The following is a 15,537-nucleotide window of genomic DNA, read 5'->3' on the forward strand; positions in this document are numbered from 1 at the left end:
TGGGTAAAGGTGGGTAACTATATGCCATTCACTTGGCATATAGTTACTTTGTACTTGGTGCTCCACACTGAGGGCAGCTGCTCGGGTGAGGCAGAGACAGACAGAGCCCAGCCTTCCGGGGCTTGTGGCATCTGTGCCATAAGTACCCCAAATGTATGGCATTGTTCCCTAGGTGAAGGCATGACTGGAAATATGTTACACAAATCCATCACATAGTGTTAGAAAACCATCCCTGGTAATCCTCCCTCATTCCCTATTCTCAGAATACCCCCAGGCTCTATAAATTTGACCTTGCAGTTATTTTCAAGTTTCACAATATATACGTATATGAAGCCATCTCCATGATGTATACTTTAACTATCTTACTATTTTATTTGTTGATTATACCTCAATAAAGCTGAAATTTTTAAAAAATATTCTCAACTCTCAACTTCTCATCTACTTTACCACTTTCCTGGTCAAAATTCACCCTTATTTTGCCACTGGGCTAACACACAGTCATCTCCAACGGCCTCCCTATCTCCCCCGGCCCTGTTTTTTTCCTGCATCAGTGTATTGTTCACACTGTAGCTGAAAGGGTATTTCTTGAAAATGGCACTTTGATAAGCAACTTACCCTCCTAATACACACATTTACCTCTGCCTTTACAAGTCTTCTTTACCGTATGTATGGTTGCTTCTAGGAAATAGACCACAGTCCTTGTAATTCCCTCAGGCTTCGCCTAATTTTTTTTCTAATTTGCTGAGTTTATGCCACCATTAAATAAAGTCAAGCTTTAGAGTTTTACATGTAAAGGACTGATATTCCTTTTAACAGCAAAGGATAAGAGATTTATGAGTGTATGCAATTTTGTGTGTTGATTTCAGGTATTTTTTGGGTAGTTTTTTCTCTGCCTGGTTTTCTAGATGTCTGACCTCCTGGTGAGTCCTATATTAATACTTTGATACATTAAAACATACTGTATAAATTTCTACCCTATGTTTTCATTTTAATAAAGCATTTTTAAAAGTAAGCTTATATAAAGAGGGAGGAGAGTTCAAAAATTGAAAAAAGAAACAAATCACAGTTATGTTTCTTTTGAGTAGTTTCATAAATTGACAGCTTGTGATTCCAAAGACTCTTAAGAAAAAGTCTCATACACTGACTAATATAAGTAAGTCCCATTTGGTAAGTCTTTGGTGTTAAAATTCAGGCTCACTTTTGCCATATAAGAAGAAAATTATTTGTATTTAGGGGAAATGTACCTGCATCCATGGGTAATACATTCTTGAAACCTAAGTTACAGTTAAAGGCTTATTTTCATGCTCTTGCAGTTTTTATTCTATACAGTGAAATAATTTATATATGATATTTGGTGTTTTCAGATTTGATCTTTATTATTTCTCCTGGAGAAAACTGTTATTACCTGTTTTCAGAGTCTGTCTTCTTTCTTCCAGTCAAACAAACAACAACCACAGTTTGCCTTCCAAACTATGAGACATGCTATGGGATGGATTAAAATGGTGTAATATCCTCATCAAAAAACTTATTTAGTCGGGTGTGAGTCACTTTGTTTTTGTGCTTGCTTCTCTTATCCCCACTCCCATAAACAATTAAAGAACATGGGATAATGAGCATTTTATTTACTGTGTTCTGGGTCTGGGAGGAGAACTGAAAAGCTAGAGGGGAGAGTGGATTTCTCCTGAGAAATTTCAAAATGTGCATGAGGAACCAACACAGATTCCTGAAATTATCCTGGGCCTTAAGTTGATGATGTTTGAATTGGAAGGGAGCTCATCAAAAAGTTCATTTTTCTATTTTAAACTTTATCAGATGCATAGAGAGACAGTAAGGGGTCTATCATTTTCACATCTGCACATCTTTAAACAAACATTGTAAATGTAAGTTCGTTTGAGTACTGATCTCTCTACATTTTATTTTCATGAGCTCGAGCCTTGCTCTTGATGTGTTGCTTACTTTTGTTCATCATTCAGGTTTGATAATTAAATATTTGTAAGTCTTAATTTTATAAGAATTTATATTTTTCAGATCTAATAGTTTTGTGGCGTTATCAACAATAGTATGAATTTGATAACAACTGAAATGTCATTTAATTAGACTCAGTGTTCAAGAGCATCTCAGAGGAAGTGTATTTGGGGTAATATTTTTTAGAGTCAGAACAAAAATACCTAAGTACACAGGCTAACCAAAAGCTTTGGGAATAACTCTTGCACAACTTAGATATTAATAAGATAATCTAGAGATTTTTACAATCTCATTTATTCATGATAATATAAAATAATTATAGTGAGTTACTTATAAATGATTTTAAATTTTGAAACAGTCCCAGTCTTATAAAAAAAAGTGGAAATTACAAAGAACCGGTTTTTCTCAGCCCTTTGAAAGAAAATTGATCACATGATCTCCCTCAAATAATGTATTTCCTCCAAACAAGGACACTCTCCTACCTACCTACAATGCATCAGGAAGTAAACACTAATGCATCATCGAGTGTAATCCTCACACCCCATTCACCTCAGACCATGTTCCAGCAGTTTTCCCATTTGGGTTTCACCAGCTGTCCCTATTCAAGTTTCTCTACCTGTCCTCAGAGGTTCAAGATTAGACTTGGCCCTCAGTTTTCAATCTGCTATTTCTCCAATCTTTGTTTGACATTGCTCATCTTGATAATTTTGAACATAACAAGGCTGTTATTTTATAAAACTGTTCTCATTTGAGATGTTTTGCTGATGTTCACTCATGATCCTATGTAGATTATGGATCTGTAGCAGTAATATTGTCTTAGCCTGTGCAGGCTGCTGTAACAATGTACCGTAGACTGAGTGGCTTATAAACAACAACAGTTTATTTCTCATAGTTCTGGAGGCTGAGAACTCCAGGGTCGAGGCACAGACACTTTTGTCGTCTGGTGAGGGTCTGCCTCCTGCTCATGGAGAACCCTCTTTTGTACGTGTCCTTATATGGAAGGGGTGAGAGATCTCTCTGGGGCCACTTTTATAGGGACAGGACTCCCGTTCATAAAGGCTCCATCCTCTTGACCTAATCCTCTTCCTAAGGCCCTAATCCTATGCCATGCCATCACATTAGGCCCTAGGATTCAACATAAATTTGGGGGCATGCAAACATGTAGTCTATAGCAAATATCATGGAAGTAAAAATACTGTTTTCCTCAACACATAATTTGGATTTATCTGATTATTGATGTTAGCTTTGATGTTTTGATCAATGTTATTTCTGTGAGACTTCACTATTATAAAGTTACTCTTTTCATTTATATTTAATAAATTCATATGAGGTGTTACTTTGAGACTATGCAAATATACCTTTCCTTCCGAAACTTTTCAATATTCATCCATTCATTTATTGACTCAAGTCTTTGTATTTTATTCAGTGTGTTATAATTTGTCAATACACATATATGTGTGTGTGTGTATGTATAAACATATATATAAATTCTGGTGTTCATATTAGCCCACTTTTGGCTAATGAGAACCCCTTTAAGCTGGCATCTTTGTCTTTAACATGTCACTGTTATTCTTTGAGTACTTTCCTATACAACAGATATCCTAGGTACGCCTTACACTTTCATTGTCCCAGTGCAGTATGAAATCAGTCATTTCTCCAAGAAGCTCTGATTCTTTTTACTAGAGTCATATTTGGAAAAAAGATCTGGACGCTAGGTGTTGACCATTGCTATCCAGTTTATCCAAAGAGAGGATACGTATGTGTGTATGCACACTCATTAACAATTACATTCATTGCTATATCAGTGTGTATATTTTTAAAAAACCATGAGTTCAGCACTGGTTGGTGTGGCTCAGTGGATTGAGTGCAGACCTGTGAACCAAAGGTTCACTGGCTCTATTCCCAGTCAGGGCACATGCCTGGGTTGCAGGCCAGGTCCCCAGTAGAGGGCACACAAGAGGCAACCACACATTGATGTTTCTCTCCCTCTCTCTTTCCCTTTCCCTCTCTAAAAATAAATAAAAACTTAAAAAAAAAGAGTTCATACCAATACCTGCAATTCCAGTTCACCATACAGTCCATTCTAGGTTTCTGTTTTCTATAACATTAGATGACTTAAAATTTTTATTTTTATTTACATTCACCATAATATAATGAAGCAGTCAGGATGAATGTTTTCTTGGTCCTCTTTAACTTGAGCTCATTAAAACCCCTAACTTTTACAAAGCCAACGCACAGCAGAGGCAGGGCCAGTCCCAGGTCTCTTTCTGTGTTTACTGTTTTCTGCTTTTGTCTCTCTTTCTGAGAACACAGGAATTTAATTTTTGAATTTCAGCTCCATTGTACATTTTTGTTTTATTTTTTTCTTAAAAAGTCATATTATGATTTAAATATAAATTTATTTAAAGTGGCTAATTTTTTAATATTTGAAATAAGACAAAAATTTGGATGATGTACAGAGTACCATGACACCTGCTTTTTTATAAAAATAAATTAATAGCAGATTTTTGAAAGTGGATTGTTATTGGATTTTATTATCTTAATGAGACTTGCATTCCTGAGGAGGGAATAAAAGCATAAATATTTATGGTACTTAATTATTCATGTATGAATAGTGTTTCTAGGTAGGAGAGGGTACTTCCCCCCACTGTGAATGTATCTAATTTTGAATCACAAAGAGTGTGATCATTTGCTAAGGCAAAGCACTAATAACAAGGAAGTTTAACTGAGTTAATGCCATGTGAAATTGCAGCCACCACATTCATACAAGTGGTAACGAAATCTAACTGGATTTGTGCTCTGCTGTGTAGACGTTACTTCATGATTGGTGGCATAATTGCATATGTTGCTTCCAAACAAGTTTGCTTCATTCTGTGCCAAGAGTGCCTCCTCAACATGTTAAGAATATTTCAGAAAATGTAGCTTTGCTCTGGAATACTCTGTGGCTATCTAGTTAGTATGCAGAATATTTAGTAGCTGCTAATGAGGCTCCTATCAGTTTATCAATGTCCAATTTTCTACTCTTGCATGGCATAATTCTAGGAGAAATCTTTGGAGACTCTTGTACCCAGTAACTGCCCTTAAGAGACACCTAATTCCATTCTGAAATAAAAGCTTCTCTGATTGATGGATAGCCATATTAACCCGAGCATACCATCTGTACCTAATAACTTACAAAGAGGATCTGGGACTAAAAAGTCATTGTATCTTGTTCATAATTACTTTTTGGCAGCCAGATCTTATATTTATTAAATATGCCATTTAAAATATAATTTATTAACTGACAGTTTTCTCCTGCGTTAGATATTTTCCTTCCAACTTTGAGTAGCCTCCGACTTAAAATTAGAAACTACTTTACATATACTTTTTTCAATTTTACTCATATGAATATCATTTTGATAATAACCCAGAGACCAACTTTGTAAGAAAACATTGATTTAGCTTTTATTTCTTTTTATTCTTCTGTTTTCAGTCCCTTAGTCATTCACTTGCAGGGACATTGATTTTGAATAACATGGTATGATGTCAAAACAGTACAAATTACACCCTGCTGCCATCTGGAATGGTGAAAATAAAAGCTTTATTTACACTGTTTCCTTTAAGGAAAGACTGACACATGTTCTCCATTCCCAGTCCCCTTTCAGGGACTGTATTCTGGAAAGGAATGGCCCTTGATTGTAGTTTGATAGTGCGGTTTACTCTGAAAAATAATGTCTTGAAAACTCATTTGCTCATCAACAACAAAGCAGCATTTTCCAACCAGCAACCCCTTGGCCATCCAGCCTCTGAGACACTGATCTGTCTTCTTAGACAAAGAGCTCTTTGGGGTCCCACCCCTATGTGGCCTAAGGTCAGAGAATTAATATATTGAGTCTACTCATGTCTCCTTCTCTGGTGGTCTGTGTGCTGTATTTTGATGTCTGCTCAGAGCAGAAGCACTGCCATTTTTAGTCCTTCCTAGATAAGTAATTAGAAGTTACAGAAGGTTAAAAACATAAACATAGCACTGAACTTGAACTTCCTAGGGAATTTATTTGATATTTAGCATCCTTTTACACCTTTCTTTTCATACATTCCTCACCCACATTTGATTGGTTAGCATACGTGGCAGAATTCTGTCTCTACCTGGAACCAACTCTAAACAAATGAGGAGCCCATTGATATGTATCAAACATTGGATTTTTTTAAATGCAGAACTGTTTTAAAATTATTATTATCTCCATGGAACTTTAGTCTCAAGTTCTTTCAACTTAAAATATAAAAAATAATTAAATGTTCAAATTATTTTTGTCGTGCCTTCTATTTTGGGTTGACTTCAGTTAAGAGTGTTATCTTTTTAAGCCCTGGCTGGGTAGCTCAGTTGGATAGAACGTCATCCTGATACACCAAGGCTGCAGGTGCGATCCCCAGTCAGGGCACGTACACAAATCAACCAATAAATGCATAATAAGTGGGACAACAAATCAATGTTAATAAAGTTTCTATTAACATTAATAAAATTAATAAAGTTTTATTCAAAGGACAGCAACTGGAATAGAGGAAACATGATGAAGTAAACATACACCAAATCTGGTGTTAAAAGATTTATTTTTATTTTTGCTATATGTATGACCTGAAACAAATACTTAATTTTGCTGAGTCTCTGTATTGTATCTACAGAAAGCCATAATTTCTACAGAAAATGATGCCACCCTTGCTTGTGTCTCAAGGAACTCTTGTAAGGAAGGCCCAAATGCTTTAGTGTTTTCAGTCATTTGCAACAAAGCTTTTGTGTTCCAAATATTTAGAGCTCACTTTTGGGAACAAGTCACATGACAATATATATTTACTTTTTATGTTGTAGATTAATCAAAAAGCCTAAAAACCTTGTTCAGAGAGAGAAAAGAGGTCAATTGTGAACTCTGAAGATGTTACTTGACCAGATACTACCTTCTAAATTCACTTGCGTGTTTAGATAATCTCTTTTTTTTTACTTGCATACAGTATTCTCCCATTTACAGTTTATTGCTGCAGCTTTTGTTATACCATGCCTTAGAGTCATATGCCTCTATTCTATTTAAATCTATTGTGGGAGCTTGGGTTGGAGTAAGTGAATATCTTATTAGATGCCAGGCACTAGTGCCAGGCACATTTAATTCATTGTCTCATTCAGTCCTCCTGTCTGTGAGCTGGGTACTGTTCTTATTCACAAAGAATCTAATTACCATGCAGGTACAATTCATCACAACCTAAAGACTCTCTAGATTACTTCATACCCAGTGTCTGGCTCAGTCCTGGCACAAAAGAGGTCTTCAATAACTATCTGTAGAATGAATGATGCCATTTATTGACTATCCTGTAGATTTTTAAAACTAATAGTTTAAAGGCTCTTTGTCTTTTAAATAATGAAATTTTCATAAACATAAAAATACTTTATTATTTGACCATCTTTAGACCTACATATTTAGTTTTTCAAGAAAATTTTCATATTTTACTAGGTATAAAACACACTGACTTTTTGTTGATAGATTAGTACTGTTTCTCTAAAAGCACAATATATTGCCCTTCAGTATATTTAAAAGGTCTAACACTTTTATTTAAGAAAATATTCTTCATATCATCCATCTAACATTTTGGCTTTTTTATGTTAATGAAAATTTCCCTTAGTCCCTTCATCCTTAACAAACAAACCTTTTCTGCTTTCATTAGATTACGTAGTGAATACCTAAAGCTTTAAGATATCCAGCCACTGAAAAATCTTTGCTCCTGTCAGTGAAAGAAGACCCAGAGTGTTTGCCTCAATATATAACTGAGTGATTCATTTGGGTTTTATTATTAGTTTGAACATGAAGAATTCCATCACAGTATTCTAAAGATGGGATAGCAGAGTATAGAGCCATATTCTAGTGTGTTCTTTTCAATTTCATTGTGCTTTCATGTCAGGTTTTTGTTATGTGGTTGCAGTTTTGACTTGTAGGAACTTAAAACCAATGTATCAGAGAAGACTTCCTATAAAGTTAGAAAGGCAGGAACTCAATTTTATGTTTCTAGTGCAGCATATGCACCAAATTAAAGAAGGAAGCAAGTATAAATCATATATCTCAATTGATGAAAATTGTTGTCTACTTAAGTAAAGGAGTATAAAAATAAAGAAAATGGTTATTAACAACTATTTTTGTAAGTTTATAAGTCTACTACTTAAGACACTTTTTAAAAATAGAAAGAGGTTGTAACATAGTTTTTGCCTCTTAGACTTATATTCAAATTGGAGAGGCCAAATTTGTAGCCACAAAACAATTAAAGAATGATTAACTGTTTAAATTAGTGGCATTAAATAAGCACAGTAGGAACTGAGAGATGCCGTATGAGTGAGCACTGAAGTGTTTGCCATGATTCCCTTTACATGTCTCATTGCAAGTGTTTGAACACTGGTGGTTAGAGAGTAAATAACATAGAGTCCCCCTGCCTTCCATGGGTTCATGCGTTCAAGCATACTCATTGACTGTAATAGGGATTTACAAAGAACACGAGGTGAGAACTTTTAAAGAGGAGCCACTATGAACTGTTTGATACTTAGAAAAGTGATCAAAGGGATTAAGTTTTCTAAGGGGAGGGGGAAATAAACAGCTCATTCTTTCTGTAGATTCTGATTTGGCCTTATTGTCAGTCTGGTGAGAATGGCAGTTCTCTATGTTATCAATAATATCTAAATGATCAGGTCTACTTTCCAAATCTTTTAATGCTGCTTTTAGAAAAGCATGCTCTTGATGTAATTGACATGATTCTTCTTCATAAAAACTTTTGCTGTAAATCTGAAAAATTAAGGATATGGGACAATGACAAACAGTTCTTAATAAAAAACTCCTTTAGATCATTTGGGACCAGAGGCAAAGCCACCACCCTGGTTGTATTCACTTGGAGTCCTAGCAAAATGAAGCAGGAAGAACTGCTTGGGGCCACCTTGGAAGGAGGCCTTAACCAGCAGTTTAGTTTTATAGTGTCTTATCAAACAAGTGAGGTTCAGGGTTTACACAATTGGAGTGAAAGTAAAAGCATCATTAAATTGTTTATGGATGAACAATGAAATTACTTTTACTGAAAAAAATATGTAAAAGCTATTGATCATTCACAGATATCTAAAGCATGACTCCCTACAAAACAATGTCAGACTATTTCCCCATACATTCAAGTCCTAGATAGGTCAGAGGTCATTCATAGAAGTTCTACAGCAATGGGATGTTAACTCTAGAAAACGCTGACATTCATTTTTCTCTTTCTTTAATGGAATTGTAAGTTTCTTATCAGCATATTTCATTAAGACACCAAACAGATTTAAAGAATGTGCTATATTTCCAGGCCTATTATAGCTGCCATTCCAAACAAAATATGTATGACTTCTATGATTCACTAAGCACAAGTATGTAGTAATATGCCCTTTAATGGCCTCTCAAAATGACAGACCAAATGGCTTTGTGAAGGTCAAGTCTGATTTAAATTGTTGATGAATTAATAGCTAATTCTGCATGATTGAATATTAATATGGAACAGTGATAAGTAAGGCACTTTAAAGCTTAATGAGCACATTAATGAATAGGACAAAATGTTTTTTTTCTCACCTCATGTACAAATTTAAAGCTACTAACATATTGATAATTTGTTAATTATTGATAGCTACTTTTTCCTGTAAAAGCTTATATGGTTAGGCATAAAGGGTATTGCTTTTTTTTCCTAAGTCCCCAGTACCAAACATTTGATGAGCTATCAAGATTGATATCATCAAATGGGCTAGGCAGTTTTATATAAATCACTAATAAATGTAGAGGGTGAAAAAAAAGCAATTAACATCTTCTAAACTATACCCACCGAGATAAGCATTCCAATTAGAAATTTCATTATTTCCACAGTTTGTTTTATGTTGAATACTGAGTTTTATTGCCAAATACCTGACAGTCAAATTGGAAAGAAGCCACAACTGTCAACATGTAACTGCCCCAGCTATTTGAATCTGTTACAAGTGTGATGTTCCTCATGAAAATTTAATGAAGAAAGTGCATTCAAAGAGGTTCTGTGCAAAGGGGGAAGGATAGAATTTAATTACCCTTATTAAAAATAAGAAAGCAGTACTCTTTACATTCTCTGTCTGATTAGTATGCAGGAAAGATTATCTTTGTTGTGCACTTGTGTATATGAAAAGGGGCCCTGGAGTGTTCTTTATGAGCCGGGAAAGGAAAGAAAGGGCATGCAGTTGTATTAGCCTGTTTTCCATAGGGCACAAGTCAATTTTGTCAGCTCTCCCCAAGTGAGGACTTCATTGCTTATAAGTGGGTATTAATTCTAGATTTTTTTTTGGTAAGTCTTCAGTAAGTGGCTTACCTTACTTAAGTCTTTGACACTTGCCACCAATGGGCACAGAATATTGGTGTGGTTCTTTAGAGAGATGAATGGGGAGGGGAAAAGTGATGACTGGTAGAGCCATGCTGATGCATGCTAATGGGACTGGTAGCTAGTGAACCACCAAGGGGCGGTAAGAGGCCCTGGGAAATACAGAGACAGCTCCAGAACCCCAGCCTGACTCTTACTGGCCTAAGTTGGTTGTTTTAAATGTGGAAAATTACAACAAAATCTAAGAACTTTCTTAGAAACTGCTTGGTAGGTGACTAAGGCAGTGGGGTTGACTTTGGAACACTTGAGGTAAATTATTTTTATCCTTTGAATCATTTTGTATCAATAGTTGCCAAGTGAGATGTTTAATGGTATAATGTGTGTGGTACAACAGCTATTGATCATTCTGGGTTTTTTTTCTTCAAAATAACAAAAGAACTATGCTGCAGATGTAAAAACATTGACAAAACCTTTAAAGCCATAAAGAATAGCTTGATGAAATAGTGGAATAGGTTAAAATGAGCATAGCCTAATTTGAAAAATACTCTTTATTCAATTTGTGAGTTTCAGCATTCCCTTGGGGCCCTGAAAAATCACCTTGAGATTTCATTCTTAACCGCTGTTTCTGACACTTGTCCCTTGTAGATCTCTGCTTAGCTGACAATGTATAAGAACTCAGATAAATAGAGTGTATTACTGCATCCTCAGAAGGGCCCTGTCTTTTAACTTCAGTAAAACGTAGCTCTTTGAGGTTAACTAATTTTCTAAATATTTTAATCTCTAGCTCTAACTAGCTGGTGGGATAATAAAATACTCTCTAGGGAATCCAGCTGTCAACCCACATTACCTCAGCTACTTCCTTTGGTCCGTCATAAATCTCGGTTTGTGAGAGCCAGAGTCCGCACTTTCCCTATGAGACCCTCAATTTTCTCTTGTAATTACCTGGACTGGGTGTTCAGGGCACCTTTTCTTTCTTGGGAGCTTTTTTCTTTGGTAGTATTGTGACATTCTTTCACTATTCACACTCAAAAATCTCTCTACTCCTTAACTATTTTTCTGATCAACTCTCTACCAGAAGTACTTTGCTACTATGTATAGTAGAAAAACTCCTTTTAATCATTGGGATGTACTCATTCTTAGACTTGGAAATACTGGAGGTTCTCCTACAACTGGACAATGCAGACCAGTTTGATTGATACAAATGAGCCTGGAATAACTTGTGGTATAGAGGGATAAACTGATGAGAATTAAAAAGTGCAAGACAGATATAGGCCCTCACTGCTGTGGTGGCTCTGAGGAGGAAAAGATAGAATACATTTCATAGAGTTTCAACAGGCTTTACAGAGAAGGTGATTTTTGGCTGTGTTAAATGGTGAAAAGTTCAGTGTGGGCATAAAAAACTTCCTATGAGAGAAATCGGGGCCTGACTTAAAAGGACGTTGCTCGTCAGATTTAGGAGATTGAGTTTACCCCAAAGTTATAGAGTGGGGCGGTGGGGAACACATCAGTGTGACCGAACACAGTGGAGGTATCACAATGGAGCCTTTGCCCTAGAAATTATAACTCACTCAGACTTGAGCAAGACTCACAGGGCCACACCAGAAACTGTAGAAGGCATTCAAGGAGAAGTCATGCGGCACATCTGATGATTTCTAATGTTCGACTCACTGGCGTTTGTGCTTTTGAGTCATTTTGGAATTGCGGCTCATGAAAATTCATCAGAAATCACCAGAGATTGTTGATTAAATTAACATCGGGCTTAATTGGGAGTCAAAATGTTTCAAAATGGTCTTCAAACAAACAGCTGAGTTGTAATTTAGAAATTATCATCAATATAACTACATTCCCTTAAGTGTTTGAATAGAATATCTTTCTTTTTTATTTAATCTTTTTTGTATTTTTTTCCATTACCATTTAGTCTCCTTATACCTCTTTCTAATGCTGCCTGGAAGAGTTGGCAGTGTGGGTCATGCTTGGGGATTTCAGAGGACTTTATTTTCTCAAGATCTAATATCTGGGACAATTTCAATGTGGGATATGGAAAGTGAACTGCAGATGAGTTGAAGTTTCAGAATTTAGAAATTTCAACTTTTGAATGACCAAAAATGGTACAGATCTTTCGAATGGGGAAAAGTATTTTCTTACACTAAGGTGTTTCTTTTTAAGTTGCTTTTGTTCTTTTTTTCTTTATGGAAACTCTCAGATAGTTTTCTGATTAATTGAAATTTCTTACAAAAGAATTCATTTAGGTTGAATATCATGCTTGTGAAAAATATACATATTTTTACTTAAAAGTCACAAAAAAAATACTAGAATTGAACATAGATAGGTTAGCCCAGCTAACCTGTTTGCTTTTTCATCTACCTGCTAAGCTAGGATCCCAGGGTTTTTCCTCATGAAAAGTTTCCTGTCTTAATGCCTGTGCTTGTAATGATCCCTTCTTACTGGCCAACTCAACTTGTACATCCTACAGGCCTTGTACATCCTTTCAGCATGGTCTTTATCACATGTGTCTGAGCTCTTTGCTAGGCTGTTGACCTCTTATACTGTGTACTCTTCTGGCCAGGAGCAACACTGTGACTGTATCCTAGTCTAATAATGCCATGCCACCTGGTTTGTATCAGCTTTTCATCAAATACTGAGTATGGTAAAGTAAAAGATCAGTGGGCAATATCTCTTTAATCTTGGGCATCTGACTTGTTACCATAATAATGTATCACCTTTTGTCTTGCAGAGGATCAAATTCCCAGGGGCTTCCCTACCATTGACATGGGCCCACAGTTGAAGGTGGTTGAGCGTACACGCACTGCCACCATGCTTTGTGCAGCCAGTGGGAATCCGGATCCAGAAATCACTTGGTTTAAAGATTTCTTACCTGTCGACACAAGCAACAACAACGGCCGAATTAAGCAGTTACGATCAGGTAGGGTCTTGTTACTGTTTCCACTAACTCCTAGTGATTCTTTTTTTAGCTTTCTCTCTCTATATTTTTTTTACTTAATTCTATTTATTTTTAATTTCTAGGTATTGATTTTTCTCCCTCTTCTCTTTCTCTGTTATTTAATGTGTCGTCCATGTTTGTGATGTCATAGCCTATTTCAGAGTCTGTCTTTCTCCTTCTTGTGTGTTTTGCAGCTTCTGTTTAATCCACATTGCTCACTGCTGTGACTGTATTTTTGACAATTTTTTTTAATTTACTGCTTTTCTGCAGTATTTGATGGATCCATTTCCTCTTTCTTTCTTCTTTCACTGTTTTCTTTTGAAACAAATTTATTTCAACATTGGACTTCATTCAGAACTTGCAAGGAGTTCCAATGGTAATATCCATTAAAAACTAAAATGTTCATATGAAACACTAAAATGATTCAATTTTATTAACGTGTGTTTTCTCTGTTGATTCTACATTTGAACTCATCAAAATACCAAAGTTTAGTAAGTTGGTTCACATCTACTTTCTTTTCACTAGTACATAAAACACAGAAATGTTATCTCACGAGTAACCAGATGTGTTTTTTTTTAAGTCTTTTACAAAGTACCAATGAAAGGAGGGGATTTTTCAAATTAATGCTGTTATTATTATATTATGGTGAGTGAGCATGTGTACACACTAGCCACAGTAGTGTGTGCACACACTGAAAATCTGTGAACCCTCCCGTGACTGGATCTACAGAAGTCTGCTTTTGGTGTAGACTCCAGCTTTTGCCGCTTTCTCTCTCTCTCCCTGTTGCCTTTTTCTCCCTCTCCCATCCCCATCTCAAGTTTATTCCTTTGCTCTCTTTAGATTAAAGGTAGAGGTAATTCTAAATTTCTGAAATTTTAGAACCAGTCCCTAGGTAATTTCACAGGGACATTTACTAATAAATGGTTTACTTTGACATTGGTAGTAATATTGATATAGAATTCTAAGCTGTTTAACTGCCTGTCTTCCCAGAATTCTCAGCTTTTGACCTGTCCTGTGATGTTAAAGCGTCTTGTTAACTGCCTCTTTTTGCTTGTTGTCAGCAGAATTGTGTAGATTAGCATTCTGTTATTGTAAATAAAGAATTAATTATTCACATGTAACATAGATGATTAGTATATAAAGCTTTAACTCTGAAAAATTTGTACCAAATTATAAGGAATATAATAATATTTTTATGCTGTCTTTCTTCTCTCCGTATTTAAATCTCCAGAATCTATTGGTAAGTGCTTAGTTCTGAAGCGCACTTCACCCCCACTAATTTCCATATTCAGACTATTATTATATTATTATTAATAATAAAATGCATGGCATGCATTTTACTAACTGTCAGTGTAGACACCAGACCTCTGTAGCGGCACGCACACGCACACACCCACAGAACTGTTTGCGTAAGAACACTGTATAGAAAAATAAAAGAGTACACAAGTTAGAGCACACAACTGTAGTGTAGTAAGTGGTATAAGATATCCAATCAAGTGTTTGTATTAAGTTAGTCTTTAACATTTCCTATGACAGTATATATATATATTTGTATATCTATATATATACTTAAATAGATTAGCCAGTATTTTCTAAATTGTCTTTGAAAAATATTGTTTAGTCCATTTTATTTTTTTTTGAGACTGTGAGACATACAAGATAAATTCTAACCCGATATGACCCCAGACCTAAGAACTCAGTTGCTGCTCTGAGAAAGGCAGTGCTGCCTATTGTGGTCTTTGCCCTCTGTGGTGTAATGCAACTTGCTTTTATGATCTAATAATACTATCTAATATATTCCTGTTTTACCAATATAGTAATTCAAGTTTCTTTTAAGACCTTATTTAATTCTGTAAATCTAATTTAATTCTTCTCCCCAGCCCTAGCCTCCTTCTTCTCGTACTAATGCTTCTTCTTTCTAATCTTATTTGCATTCATATTATCCACCCAGGTGGTACACCAATAAGAGGTAAGAGTGCTGAACTAACGTTCACAGAATGATCTTACTCATTCTTTCTGTCCTCTCATCACTGTCATCTCTGTCTTGTTTTCAGAATCATTCCGATAATGTCCATCAACTTTATTTTGTTTTCTCTGTACTGTTCGGTTACGATTGGTGATTCTCATATTGTGAATTTCCGTTCCTTTTTCTTTTTCTCTTTGTTTTGTTCATTTCTTTCTTTATGAAAATGATTATTTCAGTTGTGATATGCTTCAAAGAAAGCATATCCAGGTCTTGAGACCACAGACCAGTCACAGCGTACCATCTG

General features: G+C 35.6%; 1 protein-coding gene across 43 annotated transcripts in view; it reads left to right on the forward strand.

The window, feature by feature from the left end:
* The window catches only part of PTPRD (protein tyrosine phosphatase receptor type D), a 1,502,332-nt gene that overhangs the window by 1,284,098 nt on the left and 202,697 nt on the right, over window positions 1–15,537 (forward strand). For 24 of the 43 annotated variants that reach the window (XM_036021603.1, XM_036021605.1, XM_036021607.1 and 21 more), the window contains 3 exons: window positions 13,061–13,249; window positions 14,499–14,507; window positions 15,219–15,236. In XM_036021603.1, coding sequence (XP_035877496.1) covers window positions 13,061–13,249; window positions 14,499–14,507; window positions 15,219–15,236 — 216 coding nt within the window. The remainder of the gene's footprint in view (window positions 1–13,060; window positions 13,250–14,498; window positions 14,508–15,218; window positions 15,237–15,537) is intronic. The other 19 variants (XM_036021613.1, XM_036021644.1, XM_036021616.1 and 16 more) reach the window with 2 other exon arrangements.

This window comes from Phyllostomus discolor, chromosome 3 (assembly GCF_004126475.2).
Source record: "Phyllostomus discolor isolate MPI-MPIP mPhyDis1 chromosome 3, mPhyDis1.pri.v3, whole genome shotgun sequence".
Classification (NCBI taxonomy): domain Eukaryota; kingdom Metazoa; phylum Chordata; class Mammalia; order Chiroptera; family Phyllostomidae; genus Phyllostomus; species Phyllostomus discolor.